The sequence below is a fragment of the Scylla paramamosain genome, chromosome 40, assembly GCF_035594125.1.
Source record: "Scylla paramamosain isolate STU-SP2022 chromosome 40, ASM3559412v1, whole genome shotgun sequence".
In the NCBI taxonomy this organism is placed as follows: Eukaryota; Metazoa; Arthropoda; class Malacostraca; order Decapoda; family Portunidae; genus Scylla; species Scylla paramamosain.
Genome location: NC_087190.1, coordinates 4,520,190 through 4,537,133, shown reverse-complemented (window position 1 = coordinate 4,537,133; position 16,944 = coordinate 4,520,190). Strand labels below are relative to the sequence as shown.

Here is a 16,944-nt window from a genome sequence, read left to right as displayed (position 1 = left end):
ACTGGCGACGCAAGTCCAGCACGACACCAGCATCCATCAGTAAGTTAGGGATTGGGGATGAGCGTAATGCACCAGTTGACAAGCGAACACCAACATGGTGCACTGAGTCCAACACACGAAACCGAGCCTTCTTACCTGTGGAGGTAGAAGAACTAGAGTTGAGGGAGGAAGCATATGTATTTGCTCCACCATCTTTCTGTCTGAAAAGAAGTTTCTGCCTAGCAGTACCAAGACTAATGAATTGAGAATAAGACAGATGAAGGATGTTCTGCTCAAGGCAGTACCTCTTACATTGTCGAGAGCGTAATGGATGAGCTTCCATGCAGAAGAAGCAATAAGGGTCTGATTCGCATTTAGGAGTAAGGTGTGAGTCAAGAGCTGAGCAGTGACCACATTGGGGAATACTTGTACAGTTGTTCCTCCCATGACTGAACTCATAACACCGGTAACGTCAATGCAGGATGTCTTTCGGAAGTTGTACTGTACTGTCAGAATACCTTTCATTGTAGTGGGTGGGGGTGGTGGGAGGGGCTTGCACATCCCCATAAACTGGCGAGCAAGGCTAGAGGGGGCTTCGGCTCCTGCTCCACCCTTTTTAGGGAGAGAGGGCTACCCATGCTAGCAAGGTCGCCGGTGAGGAACCAGACTAAATGAGGGCCATGAGGAGCTACTTTTTTAAACGAGTGGCCCCCATGGGGATGAAGTACCACATTCACGGCGACCAGCGCTCGCTCCCTTCGTTGTCCCGTCATGGTCAAGGCAGTCCCGTCATGGTCAAGGCAATCTCCCGTGGTCCTTGGAGCCAATTTATTTTAATAGTATCCATATGGGTAAATATAAAAAATCTTGACCAGGTCCTCGAGACGTCACCCTCTGGTAGTGATGGTGTTGTGTAGACGGGAACTTGTATTCCCCCTGCTGGTGTTTCCCAAGGTGAAAGGCACTTGGCTCATTTGTTGAGTCCTGTCTTGACACTCATGATCAATAATGTCTATCCCTCCATGGCATACCGTGCTATTCACTCAGTTCTCAAACTTTTCGGAACAGTTCTCTGTATCCGTCTCAAATATGACGGCGATTGTCTCTCTATCGATGTTATGTGACTTTACATCAGACGTTGCTGCCAAAGCTGCTCTCAAGGCAATAAATTCTCTGCTTCTTGGAGAGAACAACTTAATAGCGGAGGTCATTCGATCAAGCAATGTAGTTGACAGCGGGAATGATTATTGTCCTAATGTCTTTAATGATGCTGAAGAATGAGGTCCTAAACTTCGCCACCCACCTACACTTTACTGGTTTGTAGCATGTCATAGGGAAGGTCGAGGAAACTTTATTCAAGCTGCCAAGTATCTAGAAAAGATATTGGAGTACTCCCAACAAATAACATCAGTTATTTGTTATTATTTACAGTTATTATTATTATTATTATTATTATTACGGGTAGGTTATTCTGTTACATCGATGACATCGCTGCCACTTTTCCATCTTGCATAGTCAGATTTTTCCGTCTTCGTTTCTTAACATCAATCTTTTTTTTTTTTTTTTTCATGACGCTAGAGTTCTTTCTTTTTCCCCTCCATTCCCGCCCCCCTCTCTCTCTCTCTCTCTCTCTCTCTCTCTCTCTCTCTCTCTCTCTCTCTCTCTCTCTCTCTCCAATTGCAGAGCGGTGAATCCAGGTGATATATATGACATCATATAATGCTTTGCTTGTTTTTTTTCCCTCAATTGATGCATTATTCATAGTGACGGGAACGGATGGGTGTGTGGAATCTTGCAGGCGGTGGTGCTGGAGTACAACCCTGCCGTGTTTTACCAGAGAGATGGGAGCGGCGCAATCCTGGACCGCTACGGCTTGGACATGGAGGTGCTGCATACCATTGCTCGATTCTTAAACTTCAGCGTGCAGTACTTGGAAGTGCCGCAAGGTAAATGATGCATTACATTGTCTGGCACGTTTTGCTCCGTTCGGCTCTTCTGATCACAACCTGTATCTTGTCCCATCTCTCCAATCCCTCTTTAGGATTCCCCAAAAGCAAAGATGCCTCTGGCGTTTTGCATCTGCTAATTGAGGGGAATGAATACTGCTCTCTGCGAGCTGAAAGCATAACAGAGGTGATAGTGTCTGGCATGGAAGCGTACATTCCTCTCTCTCTCTCTCTCTCTCTCTCTCACAACTTTGGTTGTTTTAACACAACCTGTCCTCGTGTTATACATGATGAGAGGTGGACCATGAAAGGTACTTGACCCTTCCGTCATCTGAATCTACTGTACTTTATATTTCTACCTGGGTTCATGTCGTCTGTCTTCCAGCTTGCCAAAAACTCCTTCATCAATAGAAAATGTCAAAATCTTTCTACATCTAACTCCCTTCATGACTTCTGGCACCTTGTCAAAATATCTCTGATAAATTTACTTCTTCCTTTTTGCCTCCTTTATTTCAACCTGATGGCATCATCACCATCTCATCTATCTCTAAAGTTAAACTCTTTGCTCAAATATTTGCTAAAAACTCTATTTTGAATGATTCAGGGCTTGTTCCTCACTCGCCTTCACCCTCCGACTATTTCATGATACCCATTAAGGTCCTTCGCAGTTATGTTTTCCATGTCCTCGTTGGCCCTAATCTGCGGAAAGCTTAAGGACCTGATGGGGCCCCTCCTATTGTTCTCCGAAACTGTGCCTCCGTGCTTGCACTTTGCCTAATCAAACCCTTCCAAGGCTTTCTATCAACGTCTCCTTTCCTTCCTGCTGGAAGCTTGTCTACATTCAAGCTGTTCATAAAAAGGTGATCAGTCTAATCCCTCAAACTACCGTCTTATTGCTTTCATTTCCTGATTCTCTAAAGTTTCCGAGTCTATCTATCACATCTATCACAACCTTCTATCTGATAGTCAGTATGGGTTCCGTCGTGGCCGCTCTACTGGTGATATGACTTTCCTTACTGAATCTTGGTCATGCACAGGCTGGATGTTGATTGTAATATTGCTCCAGGAGTGTAGGATACACGATGTAGAACGGCTGGGCAGGCGAGGACTGGGCTCACTGTATATGCAACCTGTGTTGCCTAAGATTTCATAATTCCCAAGACTAACCCTCGAAAAATTCCAAGATTGCCTAAAATATCCTAAGGTTTAACATATATAAATGCAAATTTATATAAAAATCCGAAAAGAAGTGTAAATTTACTCATCTTTAATCACTTATAACATCATGTATCATTGATGTTGACGGTTCCCACTTATGGCATGTTCCATCTTTTCGTGCAATCGCTTGTTTGGGTAGAAGACGATCTGCAACAATTAATACATATAATATATTTGTTCGCTTTGTTTTATTGTATTCAGCTGAGAGTATTCTCTCAACAGATGCAAACGAATGGGGAAGAACCAGGAGGCAGCAAATGAAATTTGAAAGGAGGCTGAATTTTGGTTGGTTGTTGCCATCTTTCGCTGTTCGCAATTCAAGGCAAAAAGTAGTTGTAGTATAACCCTCAAAAAGGCTCTCCACCTGCCTTGGCCGGCCTTTTGTGCAAAAGTCGGTCACAGGGAATTAGGGGTGACACAGTTTAAAGTCGCACTATGCCCTACACAAGGAAACCCTGGAGCAACTTTCCAAAAGCTCCGACGAAAGGGTTGCGAGGGTTGCCGAGGCGTTGCTCCTTGCCCTCCTACCGACATTAAAGGAGCTGTGTGAGGCTGCAGCTGAGCGCGACAAGACCCAATTATGTGTTTCGGCTGACAGGAGGGGCCTCCTGGGGGCAGACCGATCTCCACCCACTCATGAATGGGTGGATGACGGTACACTACTTATGTCGATGCCATCAAGACTCGCCTTTGCGTGGAGAACACGAGGCTATGCTCCTCTTGGGGAAGACCTGATGCCCCCATCTCTTGTGACATGGGGTGTGGTAGGCGCAGTTCCCTTGGCTACCTGCTCCAGGTTTGCCCAAAGCTGGCCCCAGAGAGGACCGCCCACCATTACAAGTTCCTCTCGCTTCTGACAAAACAATGGTCAACTAAGAACATCAAGTTCTCCGTGGGCTTACTATCCGGACCTTTGCAGGAACTGCATTGAGCCGTGAGAATGCCAAATCTACCTCATCTTTGTGGGGCCAAACGAGCCGGTGTGGCAGAATGAAATGTCCGGACAGTCGCCCAACTTATCGTACAGACACTTGCTCGTGGAGTGGTGCGGTGAGGAGCGCAGACTGCACAGTGTATATTAAAGTACGGATACTGTGGTAAGGAGGTCTATCAAAGCGTCGGAAGGGGGAGGTTGTACGTAAGCAGGCGATGTTGTTTAATATGGTAAACTATGATATTCTGGATTACTCAGCAGGATGTCCCGTCAAGGAGATTCACTTTACATATTCTTGAGAGTCTGGACTAACTCTACCTAATCCTAACAGCCTAAACCAGTCTAGCGTGTTCAAGATAGATTAGCAACTACTCTTCCAGACTTGGGAAACATGCGTCGATCGCCTGGGGCTGCAACTGGGCGATGCTATGTACTGTGGCTGCGAACACGGTATCCGGACACATTGGACATTTCGTTCTGCCACACCGGTGTAGTCCGTGTCCACTGCCTGGCGGAATGAAATGTACATCACGAAAACGACCCATCCTTTGCAGATGGGACACTGTACATCTACATCGGCCACATGCCTGGGGACAGGGGGGGAGGTGAAGAGGGGAGGAGGGAGGGTGGCCGGGCGGACGATGGACGACACAAAATGCTCTCTCTGATAAATGCTTTGTCCTTAATAATTAGTGATATATTTTCACAGGAACCTGGCTTTAATTGGATTTCATCATCCCAATCAGTGACTTTTACTCTCTATAGGGACATGAGTTTCAACTTGTTATGACATCGGAATATGGGGGCAAATTAAATAAACAACTTTTCTAAACTATATAAAAAAATTACTGTAAGATAGCGCATCATGATGCTCCTGGCTCCCGTGCTGCTTCCATCCTTCATTCTTTCCTTCTTCCTCTTTGTTTTGGCAACTAGACTGCGCTTCGTAACAATATATATATATATATATATATATATATATATATATATATATATATATATATATATATATATATATATATATATATATATATATAGTGTGTGTGTGTGTGTGTACTGCACTTTCATTCTTGGCATCTCATCATCTTGTTCAAGTCTCCAGAGAGAATTTCTCTAACAGTAGAATAATACTACGGGATACGTTGAAATTGTCAGTGTTGTCCTTCGAAATTTCATTACCGTAGAGAAACAAATCGCAGCTGGCAAAGGATTGTTGAGTTTTATTGGAACAGGTGATACTTTTTTTTTTTTTTTTTTTTTTCAGGCGAGTTGTGGGGGGAGAGGCTCGATAACGGCTCCTTCAATGGCATGGTTGGAATCTTGGCGCGCGAGGAGGCTGACGTGGCTGTCGGGAATATCTATCTCTCCTCTTTCCTGGGGCGTCTTAACTTCATGTCCTACTCCATTGCCTACACTACTGATGTGAGAGAGAGAGAGAGAGAGAGAGAGAGAGAGAGAGAGAGAGAGAGAGAGAGAGAGAGAGAGAGAGAGAGAGAGAGAGAGAGAGAGAGAGAGAGAGAGAGAAATGCTTTTCCAAGTGGAAAACAAAAATTAATCCTTAGACTGTGTTTACACCAAGCGAGTCGAGTCACGTCAAGTCAAGGCGATTCATCACGCGTCATGAATCGCCATCCCAGTTTAACATTAATTTGTATGAATCTTTGAAAAAAAAAAAAAAAAAAAAAAAAAAAAAACATTTACACTGGATGAGCCAAGTCAAGTCACGGCACGTCGTATCGCGTCGAGTCACATACAGGGCTGGATTAATTTTCAACATCTGTCACAGCGAGTCCGTCATCGTCATGGTGTGATCATCTTGCAAGTTGAGTTTCTAATCAACTTGGTTCGAAAGCGCCTTGCTATATATGATCCCAGTGATCGCAGCCACCGGGATGGTGATGTCATAGCAGCTCTGTGGAAGAAGGTTGCTGCTGCACTGAAGTGTACAAATTAGACAACAGTTTTATTCACAATGAACTATACATTAGGCTATGAGCTGTACATTAGCTTTATTTACTATGAACTAAACATTAGGCTTATTCACCATGAACTGTACATTACTAGATCATTCGATCTTGCCACTCAAGAGCTCCACCTGGGGAAACAAAATATTCTTTCGAGATATCTCGAACTGCCATAGCTTCTGTTGTAGGCCTTGTGCTTCTTGTTGCTGTCAGGCTTGAGTTTGAATAACTGGATTGTGTTGCATCATGAACATCATCACTTGGAGAGTAGTTGAAATTGTTTTCATACTGAATGAAATTATGAAATGAAATGAAATGAAGTACACAAATGCTTTTTCACCAATGATTCAGATACTTCAACACTAGTCTCCATCGATATCTGAAGTACACCTACTCTAGCTGGGCATTTCAGCCGATAGTGTTTGCCATCTGCCATCAGTGTTTGTTGTATTCCTAATACAACAAGGAATGTTACATTTTTCGAAAAAAATGTTCTGGCTATTTCTTCCCACTGGTGTTCATTAGGTACTGGCAAATAATGTGGTTGTACTGTCTATTGTGGTTGTAATCCCCATATGGCATTGCTGGTTTCCTTGACAATCTTGTGTATTGTGGCCCTACCAATACGAAACTGGTAACCAAGGGAAGCAAGTGGTTCTCCAGTAACCACATGTCTGGTTAATTAGACATTTTTTTTTTTTTTTACAGTAAATAACCGTTCAATAGTGAAAGATATTACCATACAATAATTGTGATCCTGTAGCTTACTACTATACTTTATAAAAATCATATATATATATATATATATATATATATATATATATATATATATATATATATATATATATATATATATATATATATATATATATATATATACAGTACACACACACACACACACAATGAATTTCAATTATTAATTTTATGTTCGTTGCTAGGCTCATATATTATTATATCAGCATTGTGTAGTATTATATTAGCATTGTGTATCATTATATATATATATATATATATATATATATATATATATATATATATATATATATATATATATAATGATACACAATGCTAATATAATACTACATGAGCCTAGTAAAGAGTATAAAATTAATAATAGAAATTCACTGTGCACAACGTTAATTTCAAATCTATAACATTTCATGACGACTACTTAAGATACTAAATTCTCATTTAACTCTATTACATCAGCCGAATTTAAGGATAAATTGCGCCACCTAAGAAGCAACTTCATGAGGGAAAAGAGAAACAATAGTGTCAAACCATCTGGATCAGCTAATACCGAAACAAGGAGGTGGGTGTACTACGATCCCTTGCAGTTTCTGATCCCTCATGTGACGCCACGACCAGCATCCTCAAACGTCCCTACACCTGATAAAGACACCTGTTGAAGATGCACCTCAAAATTCTTCACCTTCTGTTGTCATCGAAACACCAGACAATGTATTTCCTGAAGAAACTGCTGGTAATACCAAAACTTGTGAGGACCGCACTGTCAAGCCTATTCTTCCCATGTCAAAGAAGCCTGGTGTCACCAAGAAACGCAGCAGGGACACTGCAGATGAGATGGATATGAGTTTCCTATATGAATTAAAACAGCTGAGAGAACAAGCGTCTTCACAAAACGTTAATGATCCAGATCGTCAGATTATGTTAAGCCTATTGCCTATGATGAAACAACTGTCGCCAATTGACAACATGGACATTAAAATTGAAATATATGAAACCTTTCGTAGGAAGATGTTTAAATCCGCCAACTCTGTCCAGTATGGCTACTGGACTGATCAGAATCAGTCTCGCACCATCACCATGTACATCCAATGTAAGTGACAATTACTGAGTGTGCTAACCTCTGAGAAATAGCTCAGAGTTTAACGATTCCTTACTTATGAGTTGTACAGTTCACTTACCAGCAGGAATACATGAACTATCTTCATGTTTCATTTATTTACTATTGCCCTACACAGAAGCCTACTTGCAATAATTATTGAAATGTTCAATAAAATGTTCAATAAATAAAATATGGCCATTCTTTCTTCAACTCTAACTGCACGCTTGTAGTTAGTGTTGATTTTCTTTATGGAAGATCCAGTCAACTCCACTAGCTTCGTAAAATTTTCATGTGTCATCCTAAATATGTAGATTTTTTCTGGATGGTTCACCAGGTTTGGGAATAAATGACAAACTTCCAAAATTTGGCCTCTTGGTGTTCAGTTCATGCATCCAGATTCGTTTTCTCTTTTTATGTCTGCGACGATGAAGCCACAACAAAGCAGCTACTTCAGCATCCATTCTCCATGAAATCAGACAGGTCACTGAGTACTGACTTGACTCGGGTTAACGCAGTCGGTGTAAACGGAGATGTGTCGAAATGAATCGCATCAAATGACGCGACTCGATTCGCTTGGTGTATACGCAGCCCTAGCTAAAAAAAAAAAAAAAAAAAAAAAAAAAAAAAAAAAAAAAAAAAAAAACTCGCATTACAATGAAAAGAGAGAGAAGTTTTGCAGTAGTGTCATTATAATTGAGAGATTTGCTTTATTGTCTCCTTGAATATTATTATTATTATCATTATTATTATTATTATTATTATTATTATTATTATTATTATTATTATTATTTTTAACGAATGATTACGATTACATTCTATTGCACGTGCTTTAATATTGGAAAAAAAAGGTCAGTTACAGGTTTATTGGTTATAAAGGGTTAAACTTTGTGTTCAAACATCCTTAATTTTAAGTTCGCGACATGTATTGTAAGGTATTGCATTTATTTATTAATATATCTTAATGGTATGTACTAGTACTTCGCCCGTTGTGGCGTTGACACGATGTCACAGCAGCACCGTTGTACCTCAATAACTCCAGAAACTGCTTTGTACCGCCGCAGTGGAGTTGTTTCTACGCTCGAGTGGAACCGCCTCTTCCTAATTATCTGGCAGTGATGCTGCCTTTTCGCCTCGTTACGTGGCTCAGCCTCTGGGGTGGCGCACTGCTGCTGCTGCCTGTTCTGCACCTAGTTATTGCTTTTGGACACAGGTGAGTTTGTAGTGTTTGGCAGCCTCGAGATGGTAATTAATTCACAAATGAATGTAGTTAACTGTATTTGATTTATTCAGAGAGAGAGAGAGAGAGAGAGAGAGAGAGAGAGAGAGAGAGAGAGAGAGAGAGAGAGAGAGAGAAAATTAATTTATGACGCCGCAACATCGCGGTCATATGGCGCCGCTACAAACCTTCAATAGTGACAAAGATTCCAGTTCTTAAACTAACGATATTAAAAACAAAATTATAAGCATAGTAAAAATGTTAAAAGACCACTATAAACGAAAAAAAAAAAAAAAAAAAAAATCGGAAGCCATAAAAAAGAAAAGAAAAGAAAAAAAAAAAAAAAAGAGAGAGGGCTGGTATAGTGATGTTTTAGTTGGAGTACTTCATTTAACTTAATTTTAAAGTGAGGGGTACTGACCTCACTGACCCAGACCATTGTGTCTGGTGTTGTTCATTACATGTCCAAGACACTAACCCCACTGACCTAGATATCTAGCATTATTCGTTACGTACACAAGACACTGACCACACTGACCAAGGGCCGAAGACCCAGCGTTATTCGTTATGAGAGAGGGAAAAAAAAAAAAAAAAAACAGAAAAAGATGAACTACCACCCTTATACTGGAGCATAAATCAAAGGGAAATGGGGGGTGGAAGGAGCAACTCGAGTTGCCGCCTCTTTAGCCAGCCTATCAGCCTTCTCATTCCCATGAACTCCCACATCTGCGGGTACCCAACAAAATGTTATGTGGTATCCTCTGCGCTGAAGTAGTGAATCCACTCTAAAACAGATAAGATTAGCGGGGGAGAGAGGAAGTAAAATGGTCCAGGGCAGGCAACGCACTACAGGAGTCACTAAAAATAGTAAAGCTTGAAACCGGTAAAGTAAACATTATTTTTAGGGCAAGAATAATGGCATATAACTCTGCTGTAAAAACAGAGGGAATTTTCGGAAGGCTACCGCCTCGACAATAGGAAGGGGATATAACATTATATCCCACTCCTGTATTAGACTTTGAACCATCTGTGTAGACAGGGACAGAGGCAGAGTGTCAAACAGTGTTCAGAAATAAAGCACGAGACTCGTACTGTGATAGTAAGTTTTTATTATTAACAACAGGAGGGCAGATCGATACCCGCAACATCTGCCAGTACCCGATCCTTGGAAGGCGATGGGGGCAAATGGAGATGAAGGGTATATGAAATTCGGTCATGGCAGACCTTACCCGATATCCAAAAGGCTTAGGAAAACTAGGGCAAACATCATACAAGGGAGAGCATGCATCATGAAAAACTGTTGTTCAAGTGACAGACTCAGGAAGGCGGTGGATTCGATACCAACACTTCATTACTAGAGACTGACGGCGTAGGTCCAATGGCAGGACACCAGCATCCACCAGGAAGCTAGGCATTGGAGATGAGCAGAACGCAACAGTTGCCGGGCTAATACCAGCGTAATGCACCGAATCCAGCACACGGAGCCTCAGTGACAGACGAATAAATTTCACAACCGTACTCTAATTTAGAAAGAATAAGAGTTCTGTGCAGGGGTAGGAGAGTCTGTCTGTCAGCGACCAAAGAAGTGAGCCAAAACTCTTAGAAGTGATAGCGCCTTCATGCATGCTGCCTTAATATAACAGCGCCTTCGTGCATGCTGCCTTAATATAACGAAGGTGGGGTAGCCAAGTCAGCCGACTGTCAAATATAAGTCCCAGGAAACGAGTTTTTTTTCCACACAAGAGATTCTTCTATCATATAGATACAAGTCTAGGTCAGGGTGAACACCACGAAGGCGGCAAAAATGCATGGCCACAGTCTTTGAAGCCGAGAAACGAAATCTCCGAGTTGGAGCCCACTGAGAAATCCTATTGAGTGCCACCTGTAGCTTCCTCTCAATCAGTGGCATCCGCGCTGCAGAAAAGGAGATAGACAAGTCATCGACATATAAACTACCAAGAACTCATTCCGGAAGTATACCAATGACACTGTTTATAGATGCAGCGAAAAGTGTGACATTAATATACTTCCTTGCGGCACGGCAAGCCATCTTCAAGTGAGCGTACTCCTGACAGATCGCCATCAAGCTGTACCCGTAAAAACGACGCGATAAAAACTACTGTATAATAATAGGGAGTCGGCCACGAAGGCCAAACTCAAACAAAATAAGTAAAATGCCATGGTACCAGGCTGTGTCGTAAGCTTCCTCTAAATCAAAAAGATTGTGACAAGGTGTTGCTTATTAGCAAATGCCTCACAAATGGGAGATTCCAGAGACAATAAAGCATCAGTCGTAGATCGCATTTTCCGGAAACCATACTGAACTGGAGACAATTAATTGACTCTCCAAGTAACGCATAAGCTTGATATTGATAATCTTTTTCAGCAATTTATAAATGCATGAAATTAAAGAAATGTGGGGATAATTGGTCGTTAGCTGATCTTTTCCAAGCTTTGGAATGAGAGTAATTACAGCCACAAGTCAAGAGGATGGAAAATCACCAAATTCCAAATAAATTCTAAATAAAGTTACAGAGGACGAGTAAAAAGGTAAAAGTTTCATCGGACATGTGGCGCAGAAAGAAATATGGGATGTCATCGTGACCCGGGAATGAGTCATAGCACTGGGACAAAACCATGCGTAGCTTAGACCGAGAGAATAGGACATTATAAGACTCTCCACCAGGGGAGGAAAAATTGACGCCAACAGATTTCCAAATGTCAACTATGAAGTGCCATAAGTGTTGTTGGATCCTTTCTAGATACACTTGCAAGGTGCTCAGCAAACAGGTCGGCAACTATCCTTGGGTCTGCCACCGTGCCCCCCTTCATGGGATAAAAAAGATGAGGGAAGAGCAGAGTACTTTCCAGATATTTTGCGGACTCTGTTGAAGACCTCGATGAGTGGTGTGCGAACTGTGATGGAAGAGATACAAATTTTCCAAGACTCCTGCCGAACCATCTTTAAGGTGCTGCGAGCACGAGCATACGCTCGTCGAAAAGAATCTAAACAGTGGACGTCCCCACGACGCCATCAAACGCGAGAAAAGGCGGCACGCTTTTCTTGAACAGCGGCTGTACAATCCGCATTCCACCACGGAACAGGACGTTTAGGAAACCGGCCAGAGATCTTAGGGATGGACTGAATAGCACCAGAGTGCAGCCTCATCACAGTTTACTATCTCATCCATTGAGGGGACAGGGGTGGTGAGATCTTTGAATAGGTGCCAATCCGCCTTATTTAACCGCCATCGGGGAGGACGTGACTGTGGTGCAGAATCAGTTGACTCCAGTAAAACTGGGAAGTGATCGCTCCCATGTAGATCTGGTAAAACTTTCCAGTAAAAAAAAAAAAAAAAAAAAAAAAAAAAAAAAAAAAAAAAAAAAATATATATATATATATATATATATATATATATATATATATATATATATATATATATATATAATATATATATATATATATATATATATATATATATATATATATATATATATATATATATATATATATATATATATATATATATATATATATATATATCAGAAGTACAGAGAGAGAGAAAGATCTATTGTTATAAAAGTACCGGTTTGACTGTGAAAATGGGTCACGTCTCCAGAGCTTAAAACCTCCAATCCTGAATCCTCTATAAAAGAAGCAATTAAAAGGCCACGAGAGTTGACAGCGTCATCATCCCACAAAGGATTGACCATTGAAGTCTAACAATAAAATAAGAGAAGGAAGAGCATTTAAAAGATTATCAAGTTCATTTCTCCCGATAGAAACACTGGGAGGCAGATACAGACTGCACAATGAACAAAAACGATTTATAGAAACCTTAAGAGCAACAACCTCCAGCGATGACTATCTGCAGTTGAATAAAAGGAATATCATTGCGAATAAGGATGGCAGTACCACCGTGGTGACCCTGACCAGGAAATGAAGTGGACTAGGAGGACCAAAGTGAGCTGCTTCTCCGACCATTGTCTCTTGCAGACAAATGCAAACAGAGAAAATTTAAATATCAACACCTGGAGTTCCTCCAAGGAGGCACGCAAACCGCGACAACTATTTTGAGGGTTTTTTCAGGGAAGCCACAGTTAGAAGCTTCTCTTTGCCAACCTGACTAGTTACCTTACTTGGCCGGCGAGGCTTATCTGATACTACTTTACTTGTAGGCGCAGTAACCTGATATTTTGTAACTGGTGTGGGGAGAGCTACCTGCACACAAGTCTCCGAAACTCTTGAGGAGACCAGAGGAGGATTCCTCGACAAAGACGTATCGCTATCGCTCTTGGAAGAAGTCTTATTTGGATGATGGGAAGAGAAACCCTCTATGTCCACATCAGAATTGGATGAATCACTTTGATTATGTCTGGCTCAGGAACATCTGGCGATACCACAGGGATTTTCCTAGGGGGGGATGACGTCCGATGAGTCTAGGGGACTCACCGTAACATTGCAATGGACGATCGACGAGAGCCTTTACTGGGAGAGAGAGAGGACAGATCTTAACACGGTCAGGGAGGAAACAACCATAGAATGTGAGCATTATCATACTTCCATTGCCTTTAATTTTCGCCACTCGTTGAACATTATCTGAACATAACTAAACGATGTCATCTTCTGAGAGTTCGTACAGGTCCTGTTTGCAAATACGTCCTTTACAGTAACTAAATGTTAGCTGTGGCTTGATGGATTCAAAGACTCCATCAGAAGGGCATGGTAGATGGAGGAGCATCATCGCCTGTGTTAAATCTTTAGCTTGGATCAAGACACCTCTGCCATATTTCTTGATGTTATTTGTTGGGAATACTCCAATATCCCTTTCTAGATACTTGGCAGCGTGAATAAAGTTTCCTCGACCTTCCCTATAATATGCTACAAACCATTGAAATGTAGGTGGGTGGCGAAGTTTGGGCGAAGCTTGTTCTTCAGCATCATTAAAGACATTAGGACAATAATCATTCTCGCTGTCAGCTACATTGCTTGATCGAATGACTTCAGGAGTTTAGTTGCTCTCTCCAAGACGCAGAGAATTTATTGCCTTGAGAGCAGCTTTGGCAACAACGTCTGATGTACGAGTATAAATGTCACGTAACACTGATTAGAGAGACAATCACTATTATATTTGAGACAAATACGGAAAACTGTTCCTAAAGGCGTGAAAACTAAGTGAATAGCACGGTATGACATGGAGACAAAGACATTAATGATCATCAGAGTGTCAAGAGCTGCTCCAAGGCGTGTTTCACCTTGGGAAACAACAGCAGGGGGAGAACAAGTTCCCGCTTGCACAACACCATCACGACCAGAGAGTGACGTCTCGAGGGTCTGGTCGACCGCCCCTCGAGGACCAGAGGAGTTTTTATATTTACTCATATGGATACTATAAAAATAAATTGGTTCTAGGGACCAAGGGACCTGCTGGGACAACGAAGGGAGCAAGCACTGGCCGCCATGAATGGGGTACCTCGTCCCCATGGAGGCCACTCGTTTTAAAAAGTAGCCCCTCATGACTCGAAAGTTTGTCCACGACGGAGCTAAGACCTCCCCCCACAACGCATCCCAGCCCAGACACCCAACCATCTGACATAGGACGACCTCAAAAGGTTGCCCGTCTGGTGAGCAGCACCGTTGACCCGTACTGGCAGCCTAACTCTGGGAACCATTTGGTCTGGTCCCTCACTGGCGACCTTGTTAGTATGGGTTGCCCTCTCCTCCTAAGTAGGGCGGAGCAGGGGCCGAAGCCCCCTCTAGCCTCGCTCGTCAGGTCATAGGGAGACGCAAGCCTCCCCCCCACCACGACAAGGCGGTTCCCACTACGGGGGGTAATTGTGATGGACAGCTGGTTATTTAATTCAGGTTTCAGGTGTTTAATGTTTCATAGCATCAACTTTATGCAATATACTAAAATCCTTCTCCGATGATGATCATGTGTGTGTGAATGTGTTCTTTTTTGCTGAAAAAAAGGGGTTGAGCTGTTTCTGTGTATGTATTAGAGTACCTTTATGTTCACTTATCCTATGTGTCAGATTCCTCTTGATTTCTCCATTATATCGAGTCTTGCAACTCGAACAAGCAACTTGAACAATTTATAAATGATGTTACAGATAAATCCAATAGGAATACTGTCTTTGATTAGAAAAAAAAAGCAATAGTAAACGTGTTGGTAGAAATAAATATGAAGTTGGTGTCAGGATAGTGTTTCAAGTATGGTAGGGAATCTCTTTCCAATAATATAGGTAAGATGGCCATAGTAAGGTAATTTTATGTATTTCTTGCGTGTCATCTGTGTCATTAGAGGCAGACTGACTAAACTTACTTTAAAAAAATAGTAGACAATATTATTGATAATACTTAACGGGAAGCCGTTTTTGTGGAAAAATGTACTAAGAAGTTGACCTCATGATCAACTGGTTTGTTTTTTATCATGTTACACTCAACAATCGACAACACAGAACCGCGCCGACTTCTCCGGAGTCATCCTGACTCCAAAACGGCCAAATATCAAGCCACCACTTGCTTCTAGCAATCGTGCCTCCTTTAACTGCGGATGGCACATTATTATATAGAGCATCAAGCCTCCGTCCTTCTCTCCGCGGGCTAGACAAATTATTACTATCACCCACCACAAGCTCTGTCCGACCTTCTACTTCCTTGCCATCTACTCCTGACTTGGCAAGTAGTGGGGTATCAAATCCCCGAGTGGGAGAACCCTCTTTGCGTACACTGGCAGCCGCACTATCAACAGCTACCAACACGGGTGGCTCACTATGTGAACAAGCACCCACCGTGTCTGGTTCTGGCAGGGGAGCAGCCTGTTCCCCGTCTCCAGTACATTCTGCAGGGGAGGAAACTCCCATCTCTCCAGCAGAGTCAGGAGTCTCTCCGCCCTCGGCAGTGACCCCTAAAACAACATAGGCTGGGACGCGGACTAAGCACCAGTGCTCACAGCCTCAACTCCAGGTTACAACTCTGCCTGAGTGCCACCTTTGAGAGGCTCCACAGGGTGAGGCAAGCCATCAAACAAACAAGCTAGACCAAAACACTCCAGCCTCACCCTTGGCAACACTCTCACCAAATGTGCCCTCTGTGGTGGCTCTGCGCTGTTGTAGTTAGCTCGTGCGCACTGACTCAAAGACGAGTCCAACTCTAACTCGCCCAGACCCTCGCCGGCAGAGGGACAGGCCTCTGGGCATTCTGCCCCCACTGCGGCATCAACTCAAACATTGTACTCGTTTTGTGGTGGCCCTGCCTTCTTGCATTTGACCCCAGGAGTCACAGATCCCGCGGGCACCCTACGCCGGAGTGCTCGCCTTGCCTTTGGGCGAGTAACAGTAACAACGGAATCAAGTTCACCAGCAGCTTCCACATCTGGGACGGGGTCCGCGGATGGGGGCTGCACCCAAACTCTCTCACCTGCCACGTCATTCCCTAGAAGGAAATCAACACCAGCCACTGGCAGGTCTTTAGCCAGTGCCACTCGCACCTCTACGGTAATAGAGGGCATGATAGCATAATCACCGCCGTAGCGAAGCTTTCTACGGCACCAATTCCCCGGCACCATAAAGGCTGATCTGAGGCAGCTCGCCTTCCGGTCACATTCCTGCATAGCGACTGCTGTGTAGCTGTCTCTCAAAATAGTTACAAGGTATTCAACCCCACCAATTTCAACAGTGCCCCTACACAAGAAAGGGCGGCACCAGTCTAATACGGATCCCACAGGGGACGGTGAGGTAACAACAGATAAGGGGGCAGTACTTCTCTCCCTTTATACTCTCACGACCAAATACTGACCGGAACTCCTCACTCTCCTGGTCTCGGCCATGAAACA

At 42.8% G+C, this 16,944-nt stretch overlaps 1 protein-coding gene across 1 annotated transcript in view; it reads left to right on the top strand.

Annotated features, from left to right (window-relative positions):
- Positions 1-692: 692 nt before the first annotated feature.
- Positions 693-16,944, top strand: part of LOC135092554 (ionotropic receptor 21a-like) — a 32,665-nt gene continuing 16,413 nt past the window's right edge. Inside the window, exons 1-5 of the mRNA XM_063991170.1 lie at positions 693-830; positions 1,048-1,203; positions 1,778-1,925; positions 5,342-5,499; positions 8,952-9,100. Coding sequence (XP_063847240.1) covers positions 693-830; positions 1,048-1,203; positions 1,778-1,925; positions 5,342-5,499; positions 8,952-9,100 — 749 coding nt within the window. The remainder of the gene's footprint in view (positions 831-1,047; positions 1,204-1,777; positions 1,926-5,341; positions 5,500-8,951; positions 9,101-16,944) is intronic.